We start from the raw sequence: 24,528 nt of genomic DNA on the forward strand, positions 1-24,528 counted from the left end.
ACTTTTAAAACTTGGTATAAACTTGTTTTATTGGATTTCAGCATAAAAGGAACAAGTGGAAGGAGTAATCAGGAACACAGGAAAGGGAAAGAATAAGGGCAACAAGGGGTGGGAATATCAAAAAAGTTGAGGGGTAGATAGGGGATTCCATATGTTGCATTAGGCACTGAATGAACCTCTTTTCTAGACAAGGAGAACTCAATTGCACATCCCACTAGCTTATCTTTCAACCATCCCCTACCCAATACTCTAATTGTCCAGACAAAGCCAGCTCTCCCCATTTCAACCAGTCTGGCCTGGTTCTAATGCTTCCGAGTTAGATTTCTGCCCACTGAGGGATACTTTAACGAGGAGGTAAACCAGCTTGGCTAGGAAACCGTCACCAACTTTCCTCAAGACCCAAGGTCCTGAATGGGTCTAAAACAACACAGAAAACCTGGGCTCCATTGCTCATCCCAAGTTATACTCATGAAATAACAGTGGTCTCCTCTGTTTTCATGGAAAAACTCCCTTTTAGGAAAATGTGCCTGACTCCAAGATGTGATAATCCGGAATAGTTGACTGCTTCACGAGAAATCCACTGGTTAATGCAGCAAGCAGCTGGAAAACAAGGAAAATGTAAGACATTTTCACCCTCTTCTCTACCTCCCCCTCCAATATGAAGAAAAAAAATAGTAGCCTGTTAGCAAAGCAGGCCTGTTTACTTAATACCACCCCAACCTCTTCAGGAGGCACTCCATATACAGTGAGAACAACCTGATAAGAAAGGGGAATTTTCCAAAAACTCCATTGCCATCTTATCTTGAAACCCAATATGGGGGTCAGACATGCAAATGAAGCAAAGATAGTCTGGTAAAGGGACAAAACCAGTACTGGCTATGGGACAGAAGACGAAGATTCACACCCCTCCTATGCTACTTATTACATAACTAATCTTGGGCAAGTGACTTAACTTCTCTAAACTTCAAAGTCACTATCTATAAAATGGATCTTAGGCAATATCGAAGGTCTCTTCCAGCTCTATTCTCTGACCTCTGAACCAAAAGACTTAGGAAATAACACCAATTTAGTGCAAAAACAAAATTCTGTCAAAGTTTAACCTTTTGATAAGTTACCAATTAGTAATAATTATTATAAACAGATAACATTTATGACAGCTTAAGGTTTACAAATTTTATACACACATGGATACATAGAGACAAAGATAAAGAAATGAGGAAATACACACGCACATACATCCATATAAAGAGAGCAAGAGCCATAGAGAAACAGAGGGAGAAAGAGACACGGAAAGACAGAGAGGGACAGAAAGGAACAGACACCCCCCCCCCCCACACACACACACACACAGGGGAGGGAGACACAGAGAGAGAGAGACAGAGACGGGGCTAGAAAGAGACAGAGACGGGGCTAGAAAGAGACAGAGACGGGGCTAGAAAGAGACAGAGACGGGGCTAGAAAGAGACAGAGACGGGGCTAGAAAGAGACAGAGACGGGGCTAGAAAGAGACAGAGACGGGGCTAGAAAGAGACAGAGACGGGGCTAGAAAGAGACAGAGACGGGGCTAGAAAGAGACAGAGACGGGGCTAGAAAGAGAACAGAGACGGGGCTAGAAAGAGACAGAGACGGGGCTAGAAAGAGACAGAGACGGGGCTAGAAAGAGACAGAGACGGGGCTAGAAAGAGACAGAGACGGGGCTAGAAAGAGACGTTCTTCCCATTGTGTATCCCAATGCTTCCTTACTACTTCTGATTCATTTTGCTATATGTTCTAGCAAGTGTTAGAGAAGGACAAGAGAGAAGGCAGCTCACACTTCAACTGTATCTCTGTAGTCACATCCTCATCTTTCCTTTAGCTTGAGGTAGCCAAGGATACCTCATCCATCTCTTCTCTCCATTTCACTCTTTTTCAGTTCCTTTAAGAACTCATATTGGTTCACAGGTTAATTATACACTATTTCAAAGTCCGATTCTTTTTGTACAGCAAAATAACTGTATAGATGTGTATACATATATTGTATTTAACTTATACTTTAACCTATTTCACATGTATTGGTCAACCTGACATCTGGGGGAGGGGAAGGAGGGGAAAAATTGAAACAAAAGGTTTTGTAATTGTCAATGCTGACAAATTACCCATGCATGACTTGTAAATAAAAAGCTATAATAATAATAAAGAACTTATATTGTTGCTGTTCTTGATGTTGCTGTTGGTGCTCACATCTGTATCAAATGCTTACCTTACTACAACCCTAAGAGGTGGGGAGCACAAGCTTTTTTATCCCATTTTCATTAACAAGGAATCTGAGGCTCAGAATGACTTGCCTAAAATCATGCTTCTAAGTATAGATCTGGTATCTGAAACCACTTTTGGCTCCATGACTAGTCCTCTCTCTGTCTTTTTTTTTTCCCCTAGTAAAGTTTTTTTTTTTTTTAATACACCTTACATTATGAATCATGTTGGGAGAGAAATCAGAGCAAAAGGGAAAAATCATTGGAGAGATTAAAAAAACAGAAAAAAGAAGTGAACATAGCATGTGTTGATTTACATTCAGCCTCCTTAGTTCTTTTTCTGGATGCATATGGCATTTTCTGTCCAAAATTTACTGGGATTGCTTTGGATCACTGAACCACTGAGAAGAACCTGGTCTTTCATAGTTGATCATTGCACATCCTTGCTGTTACTGTGTACAGTATATTCCTGGTTCTGCTTGTTTCTCTCAGGATCAGTTCATGTAAATCTTTCCAGGCCTTTCTAAAATCGACCTATTTATCATTTTAAATAGTTATTTCATTACTTTCATATACCACAACTTGTTCAACCATTTCCCAATTGATGGGCATCTACTCATTTCCCCAGTTCTTTGCTACACAAAAAGAGCAGCTACAAACGTTTTTGCCCATGGGTCCTTTTTTCCTCGTTTAAAATTTCCTTGGGATATAGACCCAGTAGTGACACTGCAAGGTCAAAAAATATGACTAATCCTCTTTCTCTAAATCATTTTGTTTCCTTTGAACTTCCACATATCTTGCCCTCTCCAGCTGCTTCTCTCCCCCAACTCCTGCCTTCAGAGAGGCTTTGCTCACTAGCTCCTCCTTTAACCCCATTTAAAAAAAAAAAAAAAACAAAAAACAAAAAACAAAAAAAAAAACCAGTCCTTCCCTCTCTCTGGAAACTGCCCTGTATGTCCCATTTTTCCCCTCTTTCCTCTCCTAGCCACCCTTCTTAATCACCTACATTCAGTGTGTAACCTCTTCCTTACTCCTCACTCACTCACTTTGCAGTCCCTTGCAATGTGACTTCCATCCTTATCCCTTCCCTGAAACATTTCCCTCTGTGATGCTTCTTATTGCTCTTCCTTCTTTTTTCTCATTCACCTTTATTTTAAATCTCTCAGAAGCACTGATGGCTACATTTTTTCCCTTAAAAGTCTCCTTTTCTCAGCCTTGTGCCATCCCTTTATTCAGGTTTTCTTCCTCCTTCTCTGACCAGCCCTTTTCTATCTTCTCCAGTTCAATTGAGTCCTCTCCAATGAGGGACAGCATGGTGAACTGAACTGACGTGGGATCCAGGAAAATCTGGTTTCTTTGTACTGTGGGTAGGTGTACAGAGCAGGTCACTTACTGAACAAGTCGCTTAATAGGAACATTGTTAAAGGGGTGGTTTTGGAGGCAGGAAGAAGCAACTTCAAATGGGCAGGTCACTTAAACAGATACCTTGGTTAGAGCAATGGATTTGCTCCCAACTTCAAATCTAGCCTCAGAAAGTTACTAACTGTATGACCTCTCACTTAATGGGAGCAACAGATCAATAGGCTTGGAGTCAGGAAGACCTGACTTCAGATTCAGTTTCAGAAATTTACTGGGCAAATCACTTAACCTATTAGCCTCCATTTCCTCATCTGTAAGATGGGGTCAATAACAGCAACTCCTTTCCTAAGGCTGTGGTGAGAATCAAATGAGATAGTAATTGTAAAGCACTTACCACAATATTGGCACCATAGGCAATTAATAAATGCTTGCTCCTCTTTCTCACCTTGTTACAAGATGTAAACAAATACTCTGGAAGTTTATGTAATGCTCCTCTCACCCCCTAATTATGGGCAACTACTATGTGTCTATCAGTGCTCAGCACTTGATGGGAGAAATAAAAATCAGGAAGTAAAGACATCAACACATCCATTCCAGAAGCTTATAGCATGACTAAATATGCCTGGCTTGGAATCAGGATTGGTAAAATTGAAAAATCAGTTATCATCCTGCTCCACCTCAGGCACTCACCTCTAGAACCAGAGCCCCGATGCAGCACCAAAACACCTGGCCAAGAACAATCTTCCGAAGCTGCTCCAGCTTTGGCAGACACCCCTAATCAAACAATAACAGCAGTAACAGTTCACAAGTCTACAGCCTTGATGCTTTACAGAAGACTTTTCTCCTGACCAGAGTATATATTATTAACCCACTTTAAGTTGAATCAGAGAGGACTAATGGACAGATTGAACTTGGAAGGATCCGAGTTTAAATCTCTCCTTTGTCACTCAGTAGGTTTTTACCGTGTACAAATCATTACATTAGTCTGCATACCTTTATCTGTAAAAGAATATGGTGGGACTAAATTGGTATCTTCAAACTCTAATAGAAACCATTTCCTTTAGGCTGCAAATTGACTTAGAAAATCACACTGTGTGTGTTTTGTTGCATTGTATCTGTGTTTGCATTGTATTTTTATTAATTCAGATACTTAGAACTAGTGTGATTTGGGCAAGTCATTTAACCAGTTTTTGTTTCAGTTTACTAAAAATGGTGAAAAAATAGCATCCACTTCACAGGGTTATTGTGAAGGTCAAACAGGATAATATTTGTATTAAAAAATGCTTAAACAGATAGTAGGAAGCATATAAATACTTATTTCCTCCCTCAGTATGTGGTAGAGAAAGAATTCAAACCCAGCTCTCCTGGCTCCATATGTGGGGCTCTTCCCACTATAACACACTGTTTTGATCCCTGGAGAATAGAACACTGGAGATTCTGTGCAGGGGTTGGTGATTTAGTCCACATGATGCACCAGCTACAAAGAGTAAGCTATAAGGTCATCTGATTAATATATAAATATGGAATTCATAGAAAAACAGCTCCCTTTCCACTTCTGTTCAATTCAATGAATAGTTTAAAAAGTGAACAGTACACTAGTGAAAGCATTTCAGGTGGGAGTTTCTTTTTATCTCACTGATAGAGGTTTTAGTTCTTTACATCTACTATGAGCAAGATTTCAAGCATAAACCTTTGCACACAGTAGGGTTTCTCCTACTCCTCACCTCAAAGCCCTTGTACCTTGGAAGAAGAGATAAACCACCCTGAAGCCATGAGGCCATGGCCAAATATGGCAGAGAGGCAGCAAAAGTTGTCTCCTTCTTGTTTTGGGGAGAGGTAGGCAGAACGCCAACGGGATGGCACTCTTAGGGAAACCTGGGACTCAGAATTAAGGGCAGCCAAGCTCAGATCTTACTCTTATGAATAACAGCTGACATTTACAGAATTAATGATAATCAGGTATCATTTTACAGATGGGGAAATCTGGGTTCAGATAAGTTAAGAGGTCCTACAGCTAGTAAGGATCAGAGGTCTTCCCAAGCTTAAATCCGTTCCTCTTTCCATTCCAATATGCTATACTTACTAAATGCTGTATCCATAGACCTCAGTTTCCTCTTCTGTAATAAGCAAATAAAACCTATAGTAACTACTCCATAGGATTGTTGGGAAGTTTTCGAAAGCAAAGCACTTTGTGAAGCCTGAAGCACACGAAATGGCAGTTAGGACTAAGAATACCCCTTTCCCCATTGCCCCTGAAGTTACCTCCTGATACAGTAACTGAGCAGAATCTAAGGCACCAGTGCAATTCAAGAAAATCTTCTGGCAGCAGCTTGTAGGAGCAGAAAAGTTGCCCATCACCCTCCAGTCTGTGTAATTGTGAATCCCACAGCACTGCAGCTGGGAGAAAGAAAGAGGTCACAGGGAGCTTGAGAAGGCACCCTGAAAGGTGCCTACAATTGTTTGTTCCCCCTCTCCACCAGTGACTATTCTCTCTTCTCTCCCCCCCCACACACATACACAAAGAGAGAGAGGGAGGGAGGGAGGAAAAGAGAGAAGGAGAGAGAAGCAAACATATACACAACACATTCCCTCCCTCCTTTCCAACCCCCATCAGAGAGCTTTCTGTGCCTCTCTTCCTCCTCCTTCCCAGGCAGGAGCAATGTAGATATTGCTTTGCTGTTCCAAGAATGATGATAGACAGGCTGAGGACCAGATAGTAACAGACCATCTTTCCTTCTGCAGAAGAAGCCAGAATACAGCTTACCTCTTCTTGGAGCCTATCAACATCTCTGGTCTTGGGGTCAGACTGGTTTCCATACTGACGGAAAAGATCATCCAGCACATGTGTTTCCCAGTCTCTCTGACAATGACACAAGCATCCACATTTTACAAAGGGAAAGTAGCTCAGAGTCTGGTAACAGCCCGTCCTCAGGGATTGGATTCCCCGTCCCCTCTTGTCACCTGACCAGTGGGCTTTGCCTCTCCTGGGGTCCTTTTCTGTATTCTATCCAACTCATTGATATCTTTCCTAAAACGTGGTACCCAGAAATAGATACATAGTACACCAGAGGCTGTTGGAGCCAGGCAGAATACAAAAGCTCTATAATCTCCTTCCTCCTAGCTACTGGTCTCTCTTGATACAATTTAGAATAGAATTAGCCTTTTGCGTTGTTGTTGATCTGACAATTATTCTGGGTCTATGAACCAAGAAAGCCCTAAATTAATTTTCACACAAACTCTTATTTATTTTCATATTGTGGATATTATTTTTAGAATCCCAATACAGGATTTTATGGTTATATTTATTAAATTCACTCAATAGGTTCAGCCGATTATTTCTTATTGGACAAAAATTCATTTTAAAAAGTATATAAAATAAAGGGGATTCAGCAGTTCCGCTGAGCTCCTACCCATAAAGTATGCTATTATCAGCAGGAAAAGATCTGTTTGTACAAAAATACATATAGCAACACTTCATCATAGCAAAAAGTTGGAAAGAATCTTCTATGTTGATGGTAACATTGATACATTGGTACATTGATACATTGGTACATTGATACATTGATAGTAGGCTATTTTTTCCAATCTTATGGCATAGTACCGCCAATCACATACTCTATATTGCAAAGTGAAGTCCCCAATCTCCTCCCACCTTCTCCTACTTCTATATCTTTATAAAGGTATAGAAGAAAGTGACCTATAAAAGGTCACTCCCAGATCTAGAACATCCTCATAAGATCATATACTTTGGGCTAGAAGGGATCTTAAGAGGCCAGCTAGTCTAACCTCCTCGTTTAAAGATGACTAAAGTGGGACCCAGAGAGATTGAATTGATTTGTCCCAAATCTCCCAAGTAGTAAATGACAGAGCTAGGGTTTGAATCCAGCTTGCTGAACTGCAACCACAGATTACTTTCTACTGAACCAAAGTAGCTCTTGGTATCCTCTACAGCAAACCATTGCTTAAATGAGCGTGAAACACATGACTCTGGACGGGAATTAGAGACAGGGACTACAACCCTCTCGTTTAACAGAGAGGAAAACTGAGGACAAGAAATGACAAGCAACTTGCTGTAAGTCACAAAGCATATTAGTGCAACAATTAGGACTAGAATCAAAGGAAGCACCAGAGCAGCTCAAATGAATGTTATATCTTCAGGCTGAGAGTTTATAGCTCTGAAATTGCATTCATTACAAATCAGGGCTGGAGTGATTGTTGTGTTGATTGTCTAGATTTAATAAAGATGAAGAATGGTAATGTGGATGAAATTTAAAAGTAAAATTTTTTTTTCCTTTCTTCCTTTTTTTTTTCCCCTGTGTGACCCTGGTCAAGTCACTTAACTTCAATTGCCTCTTTAAAAAAAAACTTATTATAGCTTTTTATTTACAAGATATATGCATGGGTAATTTTTCAGCATTGACCCTTGCAAAACCTTCTGTTCCAACTTTTCCCTTCTTCCCCCCCCCCATTCCCTCCCCCTGTCAATTCCATCATTTAATAAATGAGAAAGCAACATCCACAGAGATTAAATATATTTTACCCAAGTCAAGACTAGGGCCTCTAACTCCAAATCCAGCATCTTTTTTTTTTACTATTCTGATCTGTCTCCTCTTCTTTTAAGTCTTAGCACTTCCTCCATTGAGCTTTACCTGTTCCTTTAGCTAAAAAAGATTTCTCTCTTTAAACTTCCCTAGAGCATTTTTTTCTGATAACATTCTATTTTGCAGGACATAAGTCATACACATGAAGGGATATGCTTGGGCAAATATTCAGACATGCTTTAAACCTAGGATTTATTGAAGCTTTCGATCCTGTCTTTTCAGCAAGAAGTCAACAGCAGCTCTCCCACAGTGTCTCTCCAACTCTCCCAAAATCCCAGAACTGGAAGCTCAATCCATACCTAAGAAGAACCTTTTTAATAAGGTTTCCAGTAAGTGATCACCCAACTTTCTCCTGGAAGTTTTCCAGATAGCTCTGGAAGCAATCTGTTCTACTGTAGAAAACCCTAAGAATGTTTTTCTTGATACCCAGGCTTCTATTACTCCTCAATTTAAGATAACAGGATCTGAAGTTTTAGAGCTGAAAGGACCATCAGAGATCATGGACTCCAACCTTATCAGGTTACATACAAAAGGCCCAGAGAAATTGAATAACTAGCCTCATTACTCCTAGTTCTGTGCTCTAGGGCCAAACAACATGGCAACTCTTCAAACACCTGAGAACCATGAATAATAATGATGGCTGATATTACCATAGTGCTTCAGGGTCTACAAAACACTTTTTGGACATTAACCTCATACCTCATTTGAAACTCACAACCTACTATTATCTCCATTTTATAGATGAGGAAACTGAGGTTAAGTGACTTGCCCAGAATCACATAGTAAAACAAAAACTTCTTGAGGGTAGAAACTCAATCATGTTTCATCTTTGCATCAAAAACCCCTAAAAAAACAACCCCCCCAAAAAAAACCCAAACCTGGGTCTTCCACACAATAAATACTTAATATTTATCACTGAATTAAATTTCTAGAGAAAAATTTACCTAAACTGTTAGGTGAAAAATGGGATAGAAGGAATGTACAGTAATATGAAGAATGCCCAAACCTGGTAATGACCATCAGACATTATTCCCAGGGACATTTGGCAGAAACAGCAAAGAGTATAACTAGCTAATTCACAGGTATGCATTAATCTCCCACTATACCCCAGGCACACAGTCCTCTGAAAGACTCTCAGGTAAAGGAACTAAGTCTAGAGTCTTAATAGCTCTCATATCCTCAGAGGAATCCATACCTTTCACAGAGGTACTGTGGACATAGTAGGGAAAATTCTGGAGTTGGAGTTACAAAACCTAGGTTCAAATTCCAGGTCCTGATATTGACCAGTTGAGTGATAAGGTCCTTTCACTTTATTTAGACTCAGTTTCCTTACCTGTAAAATGGTGGATATTCTATCTAGCACCCAGAGAGTTTGGGAGAAAAGCATTTTGCAAACCTCACAGGGCTAAAGAAATGGGAATTAATATTATCTCCTACCTGTCAAGCAACATGATTCCCTAAACACTTTCTTATCTTCACTAGAGTTGACCTTTTCACCATCTCCCTGTGATTTTAGCCTCTCAGTTTCATCAACACTTAAGGCTTCCCCATTCCATAGAGAGACAGTATGGTAGACAGAGAAACTCGTTGGGTCTTGAAATTTTTTATTTATTTTTTTATTTTGGGGAAAATCTTAAAATTTGAGGAAGGTGCGCCCACTCACTCTAAACTGTAGGGATGAAGAAGGGCACAGGTCTGACCTTCAGTATGCCTTTAAGTTAAAATAAAAACTTCTCTGTTTAGTATTTGAATTGAGATTTGGGATTGGCAGATCCTGTCACATGAACTGGAAGTCTCTTCACTGCGTAAGACCTCAGTTTGTACACTTATCAAATAAAGAGCGTCACAGGGGTTGAATCCCCAAGATTCCTTTCAACTCAAAAACTTTATGTGGGTTAGCCTGTTGCTTATTCACAGAACCTGCACCTCCAAATTGATATTGTGGAAAGAACAATGGCTCTAGAATCAGAGGATTTGGGACCTCTGATCTCTCAGACTAATATAGGACCTTGAACACTCACACAATCGCTCTTTGTCTCATTTCTCCATATCTATAAAATGAAGGGATAGAACTAGATGGCCTCTGAGGTCCCTTCCAGTTATAGATCTCAGATTCCTGTGGCCCTCAAAGTCCCCAAAGGCCCCTTGGGTCACTTTCATGGTTACTCAGGGTACAAATTCCTAAGGTCCACCTTTCAGCTTCTTTAGGCCTGAAGCCAAATTTGGGGTTTTCTTGGCAGAAATACTAGAGTGGTTTGCCATTTCCTTCTTCAGATCACTTTACAGATGGAGAAACCTAAGGCACATGGGGGAAGTGATTGACCCAAGGTCATACAACAAATAAGTGTCTGAGGCCACATCTGTCTTCCTGACTTCAGGCATGGTGCTCTGTTCACTGTGCCATCCAGTTGCCTTGAAGCCAAATAGCAGTTGTTTAAAACGAAAGCTACAGGAAGCTTTGTGCTTTCTATAGGATACTTACCTGGCAGGATGCGGTGTTTGCCAAAACAGCAGAAGAGGCTTCCATGCAAAGCAGAACCATGACCCCATACAGAAACTGAGAGAGAAGACAGGAGAGAAAGCATGAAACATGCTCCAAGAAGGCAGGGGCAATGGAATGAGAATCAAGAGACCTGAATTCAAATCTTCGTCTCGCAATGTACATAAACCTGGGCAAAATAATTTCCTTTCAATGGGTTTTGGTCTCCTCATCTACAGATGAGAATAATGTTCCCTGTACTCTATAACCCATAAGAATTTTGCAGGGCAAGTACTAAATGCTATAAAAATTGAAGTGATCAGTATTGAAACTTTTATTCCAAAAATCTTTTTTTTTTTTAAACTTTTTTTTCTTTGCAAGCAATTGGGATTAAGTAACTTGTCTAGGTTCACACAGCTAGTAAGTATTGTGTGTCTGAGACTGTATTTGAACTCAGGTCCTCCTGACTCTGGGGCCAATGCTTTATCCGCTGCACCATCTAGCTATCCCCAAAGTCTCTAAATTAATAAAAATAAAAAGGACTTCCAAATATGAGAAAAATTTAAATATATAATTATAGGATAACAAAAGAAATGGGATTCAGCTAGAATTTTAGTTAAAACTATTGTTATCATCTATAATAATACATAAATCATATTATACTTCTATAAGACTTAATGGTTTATAAAGCATTTCCCTAACAACTAGACTCTGAAAGAAGTATCACACTTTAAAATGTCCCCATTTTAAAGATGAGGACATTGGGCCTGAAGGAAAGTTATTTCTCCAAGATCACACAGCTAGTATAAATCAGAGTCAAGAATCAGTACTGTTTCTATTAGAATATTAGCTTCCTTGAAGGCAGGAATGTTTTCCCCCCCTTTTTGTCTTTGTAGCCCCAGAATGTCATATATTACAGGCTTAATAAACATTTGTTCAGCCAGACTGAATTAGATTTCTGCTAGTCCATAAGGAGAGGCTGTAATTTATTTGGGATTTAGGTAGAGGTATTTGCTTTTCTAGTTCATAGGAGAAGCAACTCAAATTGAGAATGGGAAGCATCCTATGCAGCAATTCATGTGATGACTAATATGGAAATATGTTTCAAATGATTGTACATATATAACTCATATCAGATTTCTGTCTTAGGGAGAGGGGAGATGAGGGAGAAAAAGATTAGAATGCAAAATCTTACAAAAATGAATATTGAAAATTATCTTTACATGTAATTGGAAAAATGAAATACTATTGAAATAAAAAAAAATGTGAAAAACATCCATGGATCTTAATTACTATAAGCTCAATGAAAGTCAGCAAAGCAACAGGCACAGACACAGGAGGTTCTACTGTACTTTGCCCTCATTAGTACACAGAATGTACTATGTCCAGTTGTGGGACTATACTTTAGGAAAGATACTGAAATAATGAGATTGATTCAGTATCTTTTATATTTGGTCTCATTTACATTTATTTGATTTTGTCCCGTAATTGCCCAAGTCATGATTCTTTGTCTCCGAACTTAATTCAGAAATTTAGTAGCCCTGTAATGAGTTAAGTTTAGAATTCAACTCTCCTGTTAATCACTGTTCTATTCTTGTGTTAAGGAAATCTGTTACCCTTGAAAGATAGAGGTGGACTCCAGGGAGTCTGTTCTAGTATCTTTATCCCACCGAACTATCGTTAAAGGCTGTCTGGTTTGTTATCCAAAAATGTCTGGTTTGCTATCTCTGTCCTTGTAGATGCAGCTGGACTCAAGCAATGAACATTTCTTAGTCACAGAAGAAAGAAGGAGGGGGTTATTGCTAGCCCTCATTCCCAATTTTTATCCAATTATGTTTTCTTTCACCCAAAAAATCTAGTTAGCTTCCTCTTTTCTGTATTCCCTAAAACTATAAAAGAGAATTGTTCTCATCATTTGAGGTCTTAGTTTTGCTTGGGAAGCCAAGATCCTACTTCTTAGTGAATTCTTGCTTTAGTAATAAATTGGTCATGCTCAGAACTTTGTGTCACAATTTACCTTACTTTGGCTATTACAATATTGTGATGCCAAAGTTTACCCAAAAGAAGGCAACCAAGATGAAAAGGAAACTGGAAACCATAGCATATGAGGGTGGATTGAAAGAATGGAGGACAGCCACCTCCCAAGTTCAAACTCTCATTACTTCTTACCTTGCTTTTTGCAATAGTCTCCTAATTGGTCTCCCTGCTCCAAGATATTTCCCTCTCCAATCCATCCTCCATCTAGCTGCCAAAGTGATAGTTGTGATAGTTCAAAAGCATACACCTGACCATATCACACATACCCTTACCAAAAACCTTCAGTGGCTCCCTATTGCCTCTCAAATCAAATGAAAAATTTCTATTTGTCATTTAAAGCTTTTCACAATTGAGCACCAACTCGCCTTTCCAACCTGTGTTATTTGTATTTGGCTCTTCACTTCATCTTCCACATGTTGACCATTCAACATTGATCATTCCTAGAGTATACTTCCTTCTTACCCTCTCACAGCATTTTCTTAGAATTCTCTAAAGTCTTAGCTTCCTTTGATGCTCAAGCACCATGTTCATGAAGGCCTTCCCATAACTACTAGTACCTCCCCACCGACATTACCTTGTAACTTTTTAGTATCTATTCCTATGTATACATATTGACTCTCTGGTACAATATAAGCTCCTTCAGGGATCAAAGTTATATTTGAGCCGATAGAGAATTGTTGATGGTTAAACAGGAGGGAAGGAGGCAAACATGAGAATACACAATTTGGGGACAATGGCAGAAATTATAAGAGGCAGATGAGGAAAAACACCCTAGCATTGAGAGCTATCCTATAATAGAATGGGCTGTTTTAGAGGGGAATGGGTAGTCCGTGGGGGTGAATAAGAGTGCCTGGCCTAAAGTCAGGAAAATGCATCTTCCTGAGTTCAAATCTGGCCACAGATAACTTACAAGTTGTATGATCCTAGGCAAGTTACTTTGCTTCAGTTTTCTCATCTACAAAATGAGCTGGAGAAAGAAATGGCAAACCACTCCAGTATCTTTGCCAAGAAAATCCCAAATGGGGTCACCGAGAGTCAGATATATAACTGAAGCAATTTGATAACAAAACAAAAGCACTTATCACTATCGCTGAAAATGTGTAAGCATAGGCTCCGTGGTTACTTTTCAGAGAAACCGTTAAGAGTATTTATGATACGTTTGGATCCCAGCAGAGAACTATGGAACTATCTCCTGCCTTATTCTGTATTTTTTTCCCTTGAGCAGAGTTGTGATTCCATAGTTCATCCAGAAGAAGGCAATCAAGATGAAAAGAGGACTGGAAACCATAACATATGGAAGATAGCCACCTCCCAAGTTCAAAATCTTACTTCTTATCTTTCTTTTTGCAATAGTCTCCTAATTGGCCTCCCTGCCCCACGACTCTTCCCTCTTCAATAATTCCTCCATTTAGCTGCTAGTGATAATTCAAAAACATATACCTGACCATGTCATACATATTCCTGCCAAAAACCTTCATTGGCTCCCTATTACCTCTAGGATCAACTGACTACTTTGCAATTTAGGTTTGGTGAGTTGGGGGAGGAATACCGAATGCTTGTCCTTGACTTGGCCAGGGCCACACAGCTTATATGGTAAGAACCACAACATTTGCCCAAGTCTTTTTGAAGTCAAGGTCAGCTTTTGGTCTCCATAGGCCAGGATAGATTTGGAGCTGCAAAGGAATCTTGAGTGATCATCCAGTTCAATTTTCCTTATTTTACAAATAAGGAAACTGAGGTCACTCATCTTAGGGTATATAGCTAGTAAATGGCAGATGTAGCATTTGAACGAACTTCTCGAAATTCAAGCCAACACTTCTCTACTGGGCTTAGTTGTCTCTGTGTTGACCATACCATCCCTCTCTCTTCATCTAAGGTGGAAAAAGATGTTCCATCAGAGTCTAGCTAGCATAATGAGCATTGGTCTCTTGGAACAGTCAAGTACCAGGTCCCCAACTACCCATCTGTGGGTTGACCAGGCAAATCACTTTCTCTCTCAGGGTCTTGGTTTCCTTATCTGTAAAACTATAAAACAAACAAACTTGTGTCTTTGTGGAACATGGGTAGGGAAAAGTCTTTGTATGTACACACTGAGATACTATCAGAAGACATAAATTTGTCCAATTGTTGTGGAAAACAATTTGGAATTATAATTTTTTTTTTAAATTCAGTAAACTGTTCATCTGCTTTTGATCACCATGCCTCTGAGGAAGTCCAAAGCAGAAAATAAAAAGTGCCACAGGCATCAACATAATCACAGCAGCATTTGTGCAGTAAAAAAATAGAACAAAGTAGATGCCCATCAATTGGAAAATGGCTGAACAAACTGTGACAAATGAATGTAACAGGATATTGTGTTTTAAGAAAAGACAAATAAGAAATTCCTCCTTTGAGACTATTGAGCAATGCTTGCAACGTGTAGAAAACATAACTTGGAAAAGGTTCACAATGGCTTTTGTTATTCAGTCACGTCTGATTTTTCATGACCCCATTTGGCATTTTCTTTTTTTCCCCCCCAATAGTATTTTATTTTTCCAAATACATGCAAAGATAGTTTTCAACATTTATGTTTGCAAAACCTAGTGTTCCATTTAAGATTTTCCTGGCAGAGATACTGAAGTGGTTTGCCACTTTATATAAAAAAAGAGAATAGACTATAAATTCCTTGCTCTACCCTTGAGAGTAGAAATTACTTCATTTTTATTGTATGTAAATTACCCTCCCTCCCCCCACCTGGCACTGAGAGGATGCTTAAAAGAGCTTGTCAATTGAACACTCTAACAAGATACTAAGGCTTTTAGCAAGGAGATAAGGTAAGAGGCAGCTGCTCCTAGGATTTGACTCCGTAGTGAAAGGAAAAAAAAAGAATTGTTCCTAATCCGAAGGTACACTCACCATGCCTTGCCAGGGACCAGTGTTCCAGTGGGATACACCTACAGCCAGGCCCCCTGTAAGCAGCAGCAGTGGGGCTGTGATCACTACCAAACAGCCCAGAACCTCCAAGAAAGGATTGTCACAGAAATACTGATAGTTCCAGTGGGTTCTAAGAGCTGAGATCCCAGCCCAAGCCATGGCAGCTGCAGCTCCCTGAAACATAAGAGCCATATATCAGTCACTGGGGCAATAAACATTTATTAAGTGTCTACTATGTAACAAGTATTCATGCTAAGTACCTGGAATACAAAAAACACAAAAGAGATGGTCCCTGCCTCTAAGGAGCTTACAGTCTAAATGGGGAAGGCAACATGAAAACATCTATGTACAACAAAATGTAGACAGGTTAAGTTGGAAGTACTTAACAGAGAGAAAACATCTGAGATAAAAGGGAAGACTTTCTGTAGAAGATGGGATTTTAGCCGGAACTTAAAGGAAGGCGGAGATGAAGAAGGGGAGATTTCCAGGCATGAGAATAGGGAAAGGAAGGGAGGAAAGGAGGCTTTCTTGTCATGTCCATACTACATATATCTTCCCCTACAATGGAAAGTTCTTCTATGTTTATTTCTGGAGTTCTTGGAAAAGCTGCTCAGTTAGTTAAGAAAACACTTTTTGAACATTTGAGATGGAAAATGCCATCTGCATCCAGAGACAGAACTATGGAGACTGAATGTGGATCAAAGCATAGTATTTTCACCTTTTTGCTTGTTTTTTCTTTGCTTGTTTTTTTTCCCCTTTCTCATTGTTAAGGACAGGTCAATTCTCCGAGAACCTCCACAGCTGTGGATCATAATATCTGAAGGCGTTGCAGGAGAACCTTTGCTGACACAGGTGTTGTGGACTGGGAATGAGATAAATTGGAGGCAGAGAGAAGAGGAGAGAGGTCAGAAAATGCAAAGGCCTCTCAGTCAGAGAGGTCAGAGAACAGCAACTGCCTCTCAGTCTCCTTGTATCGTCCTCTCACAAGAGGAGATCCATTCTGGGTTGGATCTCCAGCAGCCACTGTCAGGTGGCTCCCTGGTATTTCAACAGCTTTCCCGAGTCTTCCAACATCATGGTTTTTTCCTTTTGTCTGATTTTTCTTATACAACATGACAAATATGGAAATATTTAAAAGAACTACCCGTATTTAACCTTTATCAGACTGCTTGCTGTCTTGAGGGAAGGTAAGAGAGGGAGAAAAATTTGAAACACAATGTCTTACAGAAATGAATGTTGAAAACTATCTTTACATATATTTGGAAAAATAAAATACTATGAAAAAATTTACCAAATACAAGTCTTCATGTTTATTACTAATGATATCAAAAAGAAAAATTACCCACTACAAAAAGCTTATATTATGAGGGGTGTGGGGGGTTTGATAGGATGGAAGTGGTATAGTGTGATACAGATGAGTAAGTTACAAGATAGAGGGTTGCAGGATTAGAGGGAAGTGGACAAAAAAAAAAAAAGAGGTCGACAAATGCCCTCAGATAACTGGAGGAAGGAGAACTCTCTTAGCTGTGGGCATTGGTGAAAGATGGTATTGACACTCCTAAAGCCCAAGCCTAATCATATTGTTACTGTTGTGTAAGAAGCTTCAGGGATTTCCCATTCTTTTAGGCTAAACCCCACAAATTCCCATTTGACCTTTATGGCCTTTTGGAATCTGACTCCAGCTTTTCTCTTGGAATTGATTATACCTAACTTACCCTCATGCACTCTGTGCTCCAGTGGGAATAACAACACTGCATGTCCTATTTCCATACCTTTGCACTTATGAATTTGAGCCATTTAGAAATGAGGCCTTTATCAGAACCCTTGAATGTAAAAATGGTTTCCCAATTTATTGCTTCCTTTCCAGGCAGACTCTTGAAGGATGTAGTCTTGAAGGTTCTTTTAAGGGGTAGGTAAAATGGGGAGAGGATTCCTAGGATCAAGTACAACCTGTGTAAATAAGAGAACTTCTAAATTTAGCTCTCTATACCATTAATTTTTTAATATTTGATAAAGATGCACTGGCTCCAGCAGACAGGTTTGATAACCCACTGGAAGGGCAGTGTCCAGTGCGAGCAGCTCTACTATCTTTAGATAATCACCAGGTGATGTGGAGAGATCAAGAAAGTGGTGAATGGAAGGGACCATATAGGCTAACTGCTTGGGAAAGAGGGTTTGCTTGTATCTCTACAGATGGAGAAGGAATCAGATGGGTGCCAACGAGCCATATTCACCTTGTCCATTGGAGACAGAAAAAGAGAAAAACCTTGAAACAAAGGAGAAGACCTAAGAAACATCTGACACTGAAAAAGCATGGCTGATAATGAGGCTATTACAGAACTTCAAAACCAGCAGGAATAATTGGATTCCCTGAGACATGATAAGATTGTTGCAGGACTTGAAAACCATCAGGAATCACTGGATTCTCTGAGACATGACTGTTACAGAACTTCAAAACCTGCAGGAATCATTGGATTCCCCGAGATGAAAAATTGTTGATAAGACTATTGCAGAACTTCAAAACTAGCAGGAATCATTGAATTCCCCAATACAAGATGAGATTATTACAGGACTTCAAAACTTGCAGGTATTATTGGATTCCCAGACACATGAAGTAATGGACAATAGATTCCTTTTGGACTATTTCTAGGAAATATGGACATTTATAATTACTCATGTTGAGTAATGTCATTTGTTACATCACTATTAGCCTGTGTTACTACATGCTTGTGTAATTTATGTAATTATGTATAATACTTCCCATGTTGATGGATTTATGTATGCCTGTTTCAAGTGAGACCTTTCAGAGACAGGCTAAAAACAAAAGAAAGTGGGAGATATTATGGGCCAGAACTCTGAACTTGAAACAAGGATTCTTACAAGGTACTAAGTGGAATTGGTGATACAATGGTTATCTAGTTTAGCATGGTGCTTAATAGTTCTCTAAGTTCAGTATGGTTGATTTAATCTTACAACAAATAATGGTTTCCTAGTGATATAATGATTGGTTTATACTCAATATAGAGCATATAAGCCAAGCTCTCAGAGCCAAGGAGAGAGATTCATTTCCACCTTCAGTCAGGCTCCTGGGGGACCGAAGGCTCGGAGGAAGAGCTAGGGAAGACAAGCAGACTGGAGGCTGAATCACAAGCCCTTGGACTCCGATTCATTCATCGTATCTTACACCACCTTGGTGGCAGGCTCTCCTCCTTAGCTTCTCCACAAAAACCAGGACTCTGGAAAGCCTCTAAGAAAACTAGCTGAAGCATGAGACATGGTTTTGAAAGAGACAATAAAGAATGTGGACTTTAACACCTGGTACTCTTGTGGCGATTACTGAACTGAAAAGAAGGCTGCTCCAAGACTTCCAGAAAATCTGAATGAGAACATTACGGAGAATGGCTGAATAAATTGTAGTATATAAATGTTGTGGAATATTACTGTCATATAAGAACCAATCAGCAGGATAATTTCAGAGAGGCTTGGAGAGACTTACAGGAACTGATGCTAAGTGAAATAAGCAGAACTAGGATATCATTGTACATGGCTACAAAATTATATGATTATCAATTCTGATAGATGTGGCTTTTTTCAACAATGAGATGATTCAGACCAGTTCCAATGTTGTGATGAAGAGAACCCTCTACACCCAGGGAGAGGACTGTCAGGACAAAGTATGGATCACAACATAGCATTCACTCTTTTTGTTGTTTGCTTGCATTTCATTTTCTTTCTCATTTTTTCCTTTTTGATTGAATTTTTCATGTGCAGTAAAATAACTGTATAAATATGTATATATATATATATATATTTACCACATTTAACATATATTGGATTACTTGCCATCTAGGGAAGGGGGGAAATTGGAAGACAAGGTTTTGCAAGGATCAGTATTGAAAAATTATCCATGCATATAATTTTGAAAATAAAAACGCTTTAATTAAAAAAAAGAAAGAAAAAAGTCTATGCCTGCTTTTTTCCAGGTATGAATGCCCATCTTCCCATGTATAATTTTGGGGTTCATTTCTGTATTTATTTATAAGCATGTTATCTTCCCCAAGCAGAATATAGGCTTTTTGACAGCAGGAGTCATTTTATGTTTGTATTTTTAGCTCCAACAGGACCTGGAGTGGTGCTTAATAAATGATTATTGATTAAGGAAGTGGCAGCTGAATTAAGTCTAGAAGGAAAAGATGAAGAAGATAAAGAGAGAGCTCATTCCAGGTACAGGGGATGACTTGCCCAGAAGAGCATGAAAGGCTCAGAGAGCAGCTGTGTTTCGTTTAGTCTGGCTGGAATATAGAATGTGAAGGAGGAAAAAAAAGGAAATCATGTGCAATTAACTGGAAAAGATAAGTTGGAACCATGCTGCAGAGGAGTCTGAATGCCAAACTAAGGAATTTTTTTTTTTTTTTTTTTTTTTTTTTTTTTTTTTTTTTTTTTTGCCTCTAGTGGCAATAAGGAGATATTGAAAGTTCCTCAGCTGGGAAGCCACATATTTAGGAAGACTATTTTTCATAGCTGTATTTGAGGAAAGGCAAAATACTTTTTAACTGTGGAAATCAGGGAAGGCTTCAAGAACAGAGAAAAGACTTTGTGTTGTTTCTCTCCCAAAGAATATATTCTCATTTTTTGATCCTAGATAACATCTAACATTACCTGCCTCAGGTTGGGCCCTCAATAAAAGCTCATTGAATTGAAGTAAATTAGTAAGCTGTATGGAAGATACTGTGGAGACATTGGAAGCAGGGAAGCCATTATAGGGTCTATTAAATGAAGTCCAAATGAAGGGGCAGCTAATTGGTCTAGTGGATAGAGCACCAGCCCTTTAGTCAGGAGGACGCCAGTTCAAATCTGGCTTCAGGCACTTAACACTTTCTAACTTTGTGACTGAACAAGTCACTAAACTCCAATTGCCTCAGAAAAAAAATCCAAATAATAGGCAGAGGGGCTGAGTGAATATGTACATGGAGCCCAAAATGGCCAGACTTGCTGGCTAAATTGTAGTCATCCTTACTAGATGTACATAAGCTTTAACAAACTCAAGACTCAGCAAAAGCGTTTTTTTGAAATAGAGAGCTGCAGAAAGCAAAGAACAAAATAACCATCCAACAGACAATTAACGTTTTTACTTCATTTCAGGCAATGTACTAGGTGATTTTTGGAATAGGAAACAGTCTCTGCTTTTAAAGACCTCACATTCTACTGTCATATTGGTCGACTCAGCACTAGGCACTTGATTGAAAGAATTAATAGACCATGGAATGATGGGATCTCTGAGATCACCTAGTTTATGACCTTGTCATATTGTAGATAGGGGACCACCTTGGAACCAGACAAAATTTAAGGCTAGGGGGAGGATTGAAGGGGCAGGGCAGTCTGGACCAGAGAATTTTACATTGATGGGTAGTAATTGCTTTGTTTGGAGGTAAAATTAGGAAAGGGGAGGGAAGGAAGGAGAAACAAATGGCAAGAGAAGGTCAGGGTTGGGGATGAGATCAGGAGACAGATTCTGCCTCCCAGTTCAGCTGAATCAAAGGAAAATCTCTGCTCCTGAAATGAAGTGAAACAGATTTTTGGAGGCATAAATCCTATACCTAGATTGACATTTTTTCTTTCTTTCCTGGAAATAATATTTTATTTTTTCCAATTACGTGTAAAGATAGTTTTCAACATTCATTTTTATAATATTTTTAATTCAATTTTTTTCTCCCTCCCTCCATTCTCCCTCCCCAAGACACCAAGCAATCTGTTGTAGGTTATACATGTGCAAACATGTAAACATATTTCCACATCAGTCATGCTGTAAAAGAATGAACAAAAGGGGAAAGCCACAAAAAAAATTAAAAGTGAAAATAGTATGCTTTGATCTGCATAGTTCTTTTTTTCTGGATGGATAATTGCGAGTCTTTTTGAAATCTTGGATCACTGTCTTGCTGAGAGTTAAGTCGTTCACAGTTGATAATGACACAATGTTGCTATTACTCTGTACATTACACGTTTTTTTAATTTGTAAAAATACTAAGAATAAGAACTTCAACAACAATTTGTACCACCTCCATCATACTGCAGAGTATATAGAGGACCAGCTTTAGGGGGAGGAAGATCTGCGTTCTGGTTCATTAGCTTTGTGGGCACAGTCAAGTCACTGAACCTCTCAATGTCCCCTAAGACACCCGAGCTGTTGCTCTGTTTTTGCAGAGGTAGTAAGAAAAAGAAATTAAAGGAATTAGAGTAGGTAACAAGGAAACCAAATTATCACGCTTTGCAGATGATTGATGGTACACTTAGAAAATCAACTACAAAACTTCTAGAAACAATTCACAACTGTATTTGCAGGGGGTAGTTTTACAAAGTGGGGAGTTTTCCCACACATAAATTAAATCATAGTTTCGGAATTCACTTCTTTCCTCCAGATCACTCCTCACTCCCTCCTCATTGGGGTTACATATCCTGCTTCCAGGCCCTCTTCCTCTCCCTTCCCTCCCCTCGCCCCCTACACAAATGCTTAATACCAGGAAGCTTAAGAAGTGAATCGAATCCAATCCACATCTTATCATAAACACCCTTTCTATCACACCTCTAGCAAATTCAACTCCATCCGCTAGAAGATCGAACGGAAGGGGGAGGGGAAAGAGGCGAACCCCACTACCTCTAGAGACAGCCTATAGCACTTTGAGACCTCGGCGATACCCGGGAAGCTCTTCCAGAATTGGAGCTTGTCTCTCTCCCCCACCCCTTCCAGTTAAATGCCTCACCCCAGCTCCAACCTCAAAGTCCCTATTTCTGCCCTTTGGGGCCAAACGGAACTAGCAAAGTCTCTCTTTCCCTTTACAGCGATCGGGTATTCCCTTTCCCTCCTCCCCCTCTCAAAGTGACTATCCAGGTTTGTGGGTTAAAGGTTAATAGCCCCGGGTCAGTCACCTTTCTCAGACACACCCGGGTACCTTCTCTAGGTGGTCTTTTACCCAAATCCAAAAAAACAAGAAGCCGAGATTGTCCGGGCTGAAAGGTGCTAGAGAGCATAGAGACCGATCCCTCTCACTTTTACAAATGGATAAACTGTGGCCCTGAGAGGGGGTGAGATTTGGACAGGGTCACACAGAGGACTGATAGCGGAGCTGGGACTGAAGTCCAGATCTCCCGACTCGCAGACTAGGACTTGCCCGCACCGCGGAGGATTAGCCCGGGTGGGGTGGAGGAAAACTGATAAATAAAACCGAAATCGTCCAGATAGCTCCCGCGCCCCCGCTCGGTGCCCCTCAGCCGCACCCAACCCAGCCCTAGCTCCCGGAGCGGACGGAGAAGCCCAACTGCGGTTCGTACCCAGAGCAGGAGGCCCAAGAGGCGGAACGGCCCCCGGAAGGAAAAAGAATCCATGGCCTGCCGGGAGACAGCGACGTCCCAGCTGCAGCTGCAGCTGCAGCTCCCCGACCGGGGAGTTCTCTTTCTCTAGAGAGCCAGCAGCAACTGAAGAAGGCCCGCAGCCCGGGCAGGCCCTTCCCCCAGCCCCTAGGCCCCTCCCAGAGCTTCAGCCCCCAGGACCAGCTGCAGTCCCGCCCCACCCCCAGCCCCGCACAATCAGTCTTTATTGATTTTAATTGAGACCCTCAGTTTCCCTATCTGTAAAATGTAGGTAAGGGTATCATACCTATGTGGACATAGAGGGGAGAAGGAAGGAAGAAAGTAAAGAAGGGGAGAGAGGAAGAGAGGGAAGGAGGAAGGAAAGAAAAAAGGGAGGGAAGAAAGAAGGAAGGATAGAAAGAAGGAAGTAAAAAAAGAAGGAAGGGAGGGAAGAAAGATAGAGGAAGGTATGTGGGATAATATTTACTCCACAAAAACAAGCAGAGGCTCTCAGGGTAAGAAAAAGCCAAAAGAGGTTTATTACAATTTCGGGAGAAAGAGCATCTCCTGACGAGGTGTCAGCAAAGGGAGTGCAAAGCATAAACTGGGAAACCCGAACGCAGAAATCCCCGAAGATTGGGGTGGGGGTGGGGTTCGGGCTGGCTTTTTCTCCCATTGTTTTGGGGAGTCCAGGCTTACATTCTAATGGAGAAATCTAACCCAGAAATAAAAGAATACAAGACAATAATAATAAACTCTTAATTTAAGTTTCCCTAGAGAACTGATATACAAGCACACATAGAATTCAAAGCCATCGTCTCCTTTAAAATAAATGCTTCGATGCTAACTAAGATATGGTGGGAAATAGTAGGGGACAACACCTGCAGCTTTTTATTTTATTTTATTTTTCACCTGCAACTTTTTAGCTATAGCTCTATTTGTTATTACAAAGTTTCAAGTCACAATTGAAGTATAGTTCAAGGCTATATTCCCATGAGAGTGTTTTCACTCAATTAATTCCACACAGAGGGAAGGAGAAGGAAGCAGTGAGTAAGTTTTCCAACTGATCAGTTCCAGTTTGTGGGCCACTTCTATCCTAGAGGTTGTAGTTTGTTCTTCATTCTAGAAGAGGACCAGGACAATAGTGAGGCGATGCCTTTAAATCTCTGAATCCTCCCAAGATATCTTGGATTTACTGCCTAGATTTCTTTCTTAAGGACCATACCTTAAACCCAAATCTCTCTGATTCTCATGGATTGGCCACCCAGAGGTCCCAGGCCAAACCCCATTTGGTCATTGTTTGGATCCCAATTGACCCAAAGTAGACGTAAATAGCAATCATTTCTACTTTGCCAGAAACCCTGAGGATCTTTCCCCAGATTTATTTATTTAGATTTTTTCTGATTAGTTGAAAAAGGAGATTTTTTTTTTTTTTTTTTGCCTCAATTACTACTTAACCTTAATCACTAAGTGGGTTCTGGCCTCAGTCAGACTGGGACTCATTGAAGACCTTAGCTTAAAAAGCCAAGGTCTCCCACTGCATCCAGGGCCATGTCCAGCTGTT

General features: G+C 40.1%; 1 protein-coding gene across 1 annotated transcript; it reads right to left on the minus strand.

Annotated features, from left to right (window-relative positions):
- LOC100923490 (tetraspanin-36-like) lies at positions 1-23,121 on the minus strand. The gene is given in 8 exon segments (XM_012542290.3): positions 1-600; positions 4,281-4,364; positions 5,853-5,876; positions 5,879-5,987; positions 6,355-6,450; positions 10,674-10,748; positions 15,603-15,794; positions 22,947-23,121. Coding segments are annotated over 8 exon segments (768 nt in total). The 5' UTR covers positions 23,001-23,121; the 3' UTR covers positions 1-466.
- Positions 23,122-24,528: the final 1,407 nt, after the last annotated feature.

Source organism: Sarcophilus harrisii, chromosome 1 (genome assembly GCF_902635505.1).
Source record: "Sarcophilus harrisii chromosome 1, mSarHar1.11, whole genome shotgun sequence".
In the NCBI taxonomy this organism is placed as follows: Eukaryota; Metazoa; Chordata; class Mammalia; order Dasyuromorphia; family Dasyuridae; genus Sarcophilus; species Sarcophilus harrisii.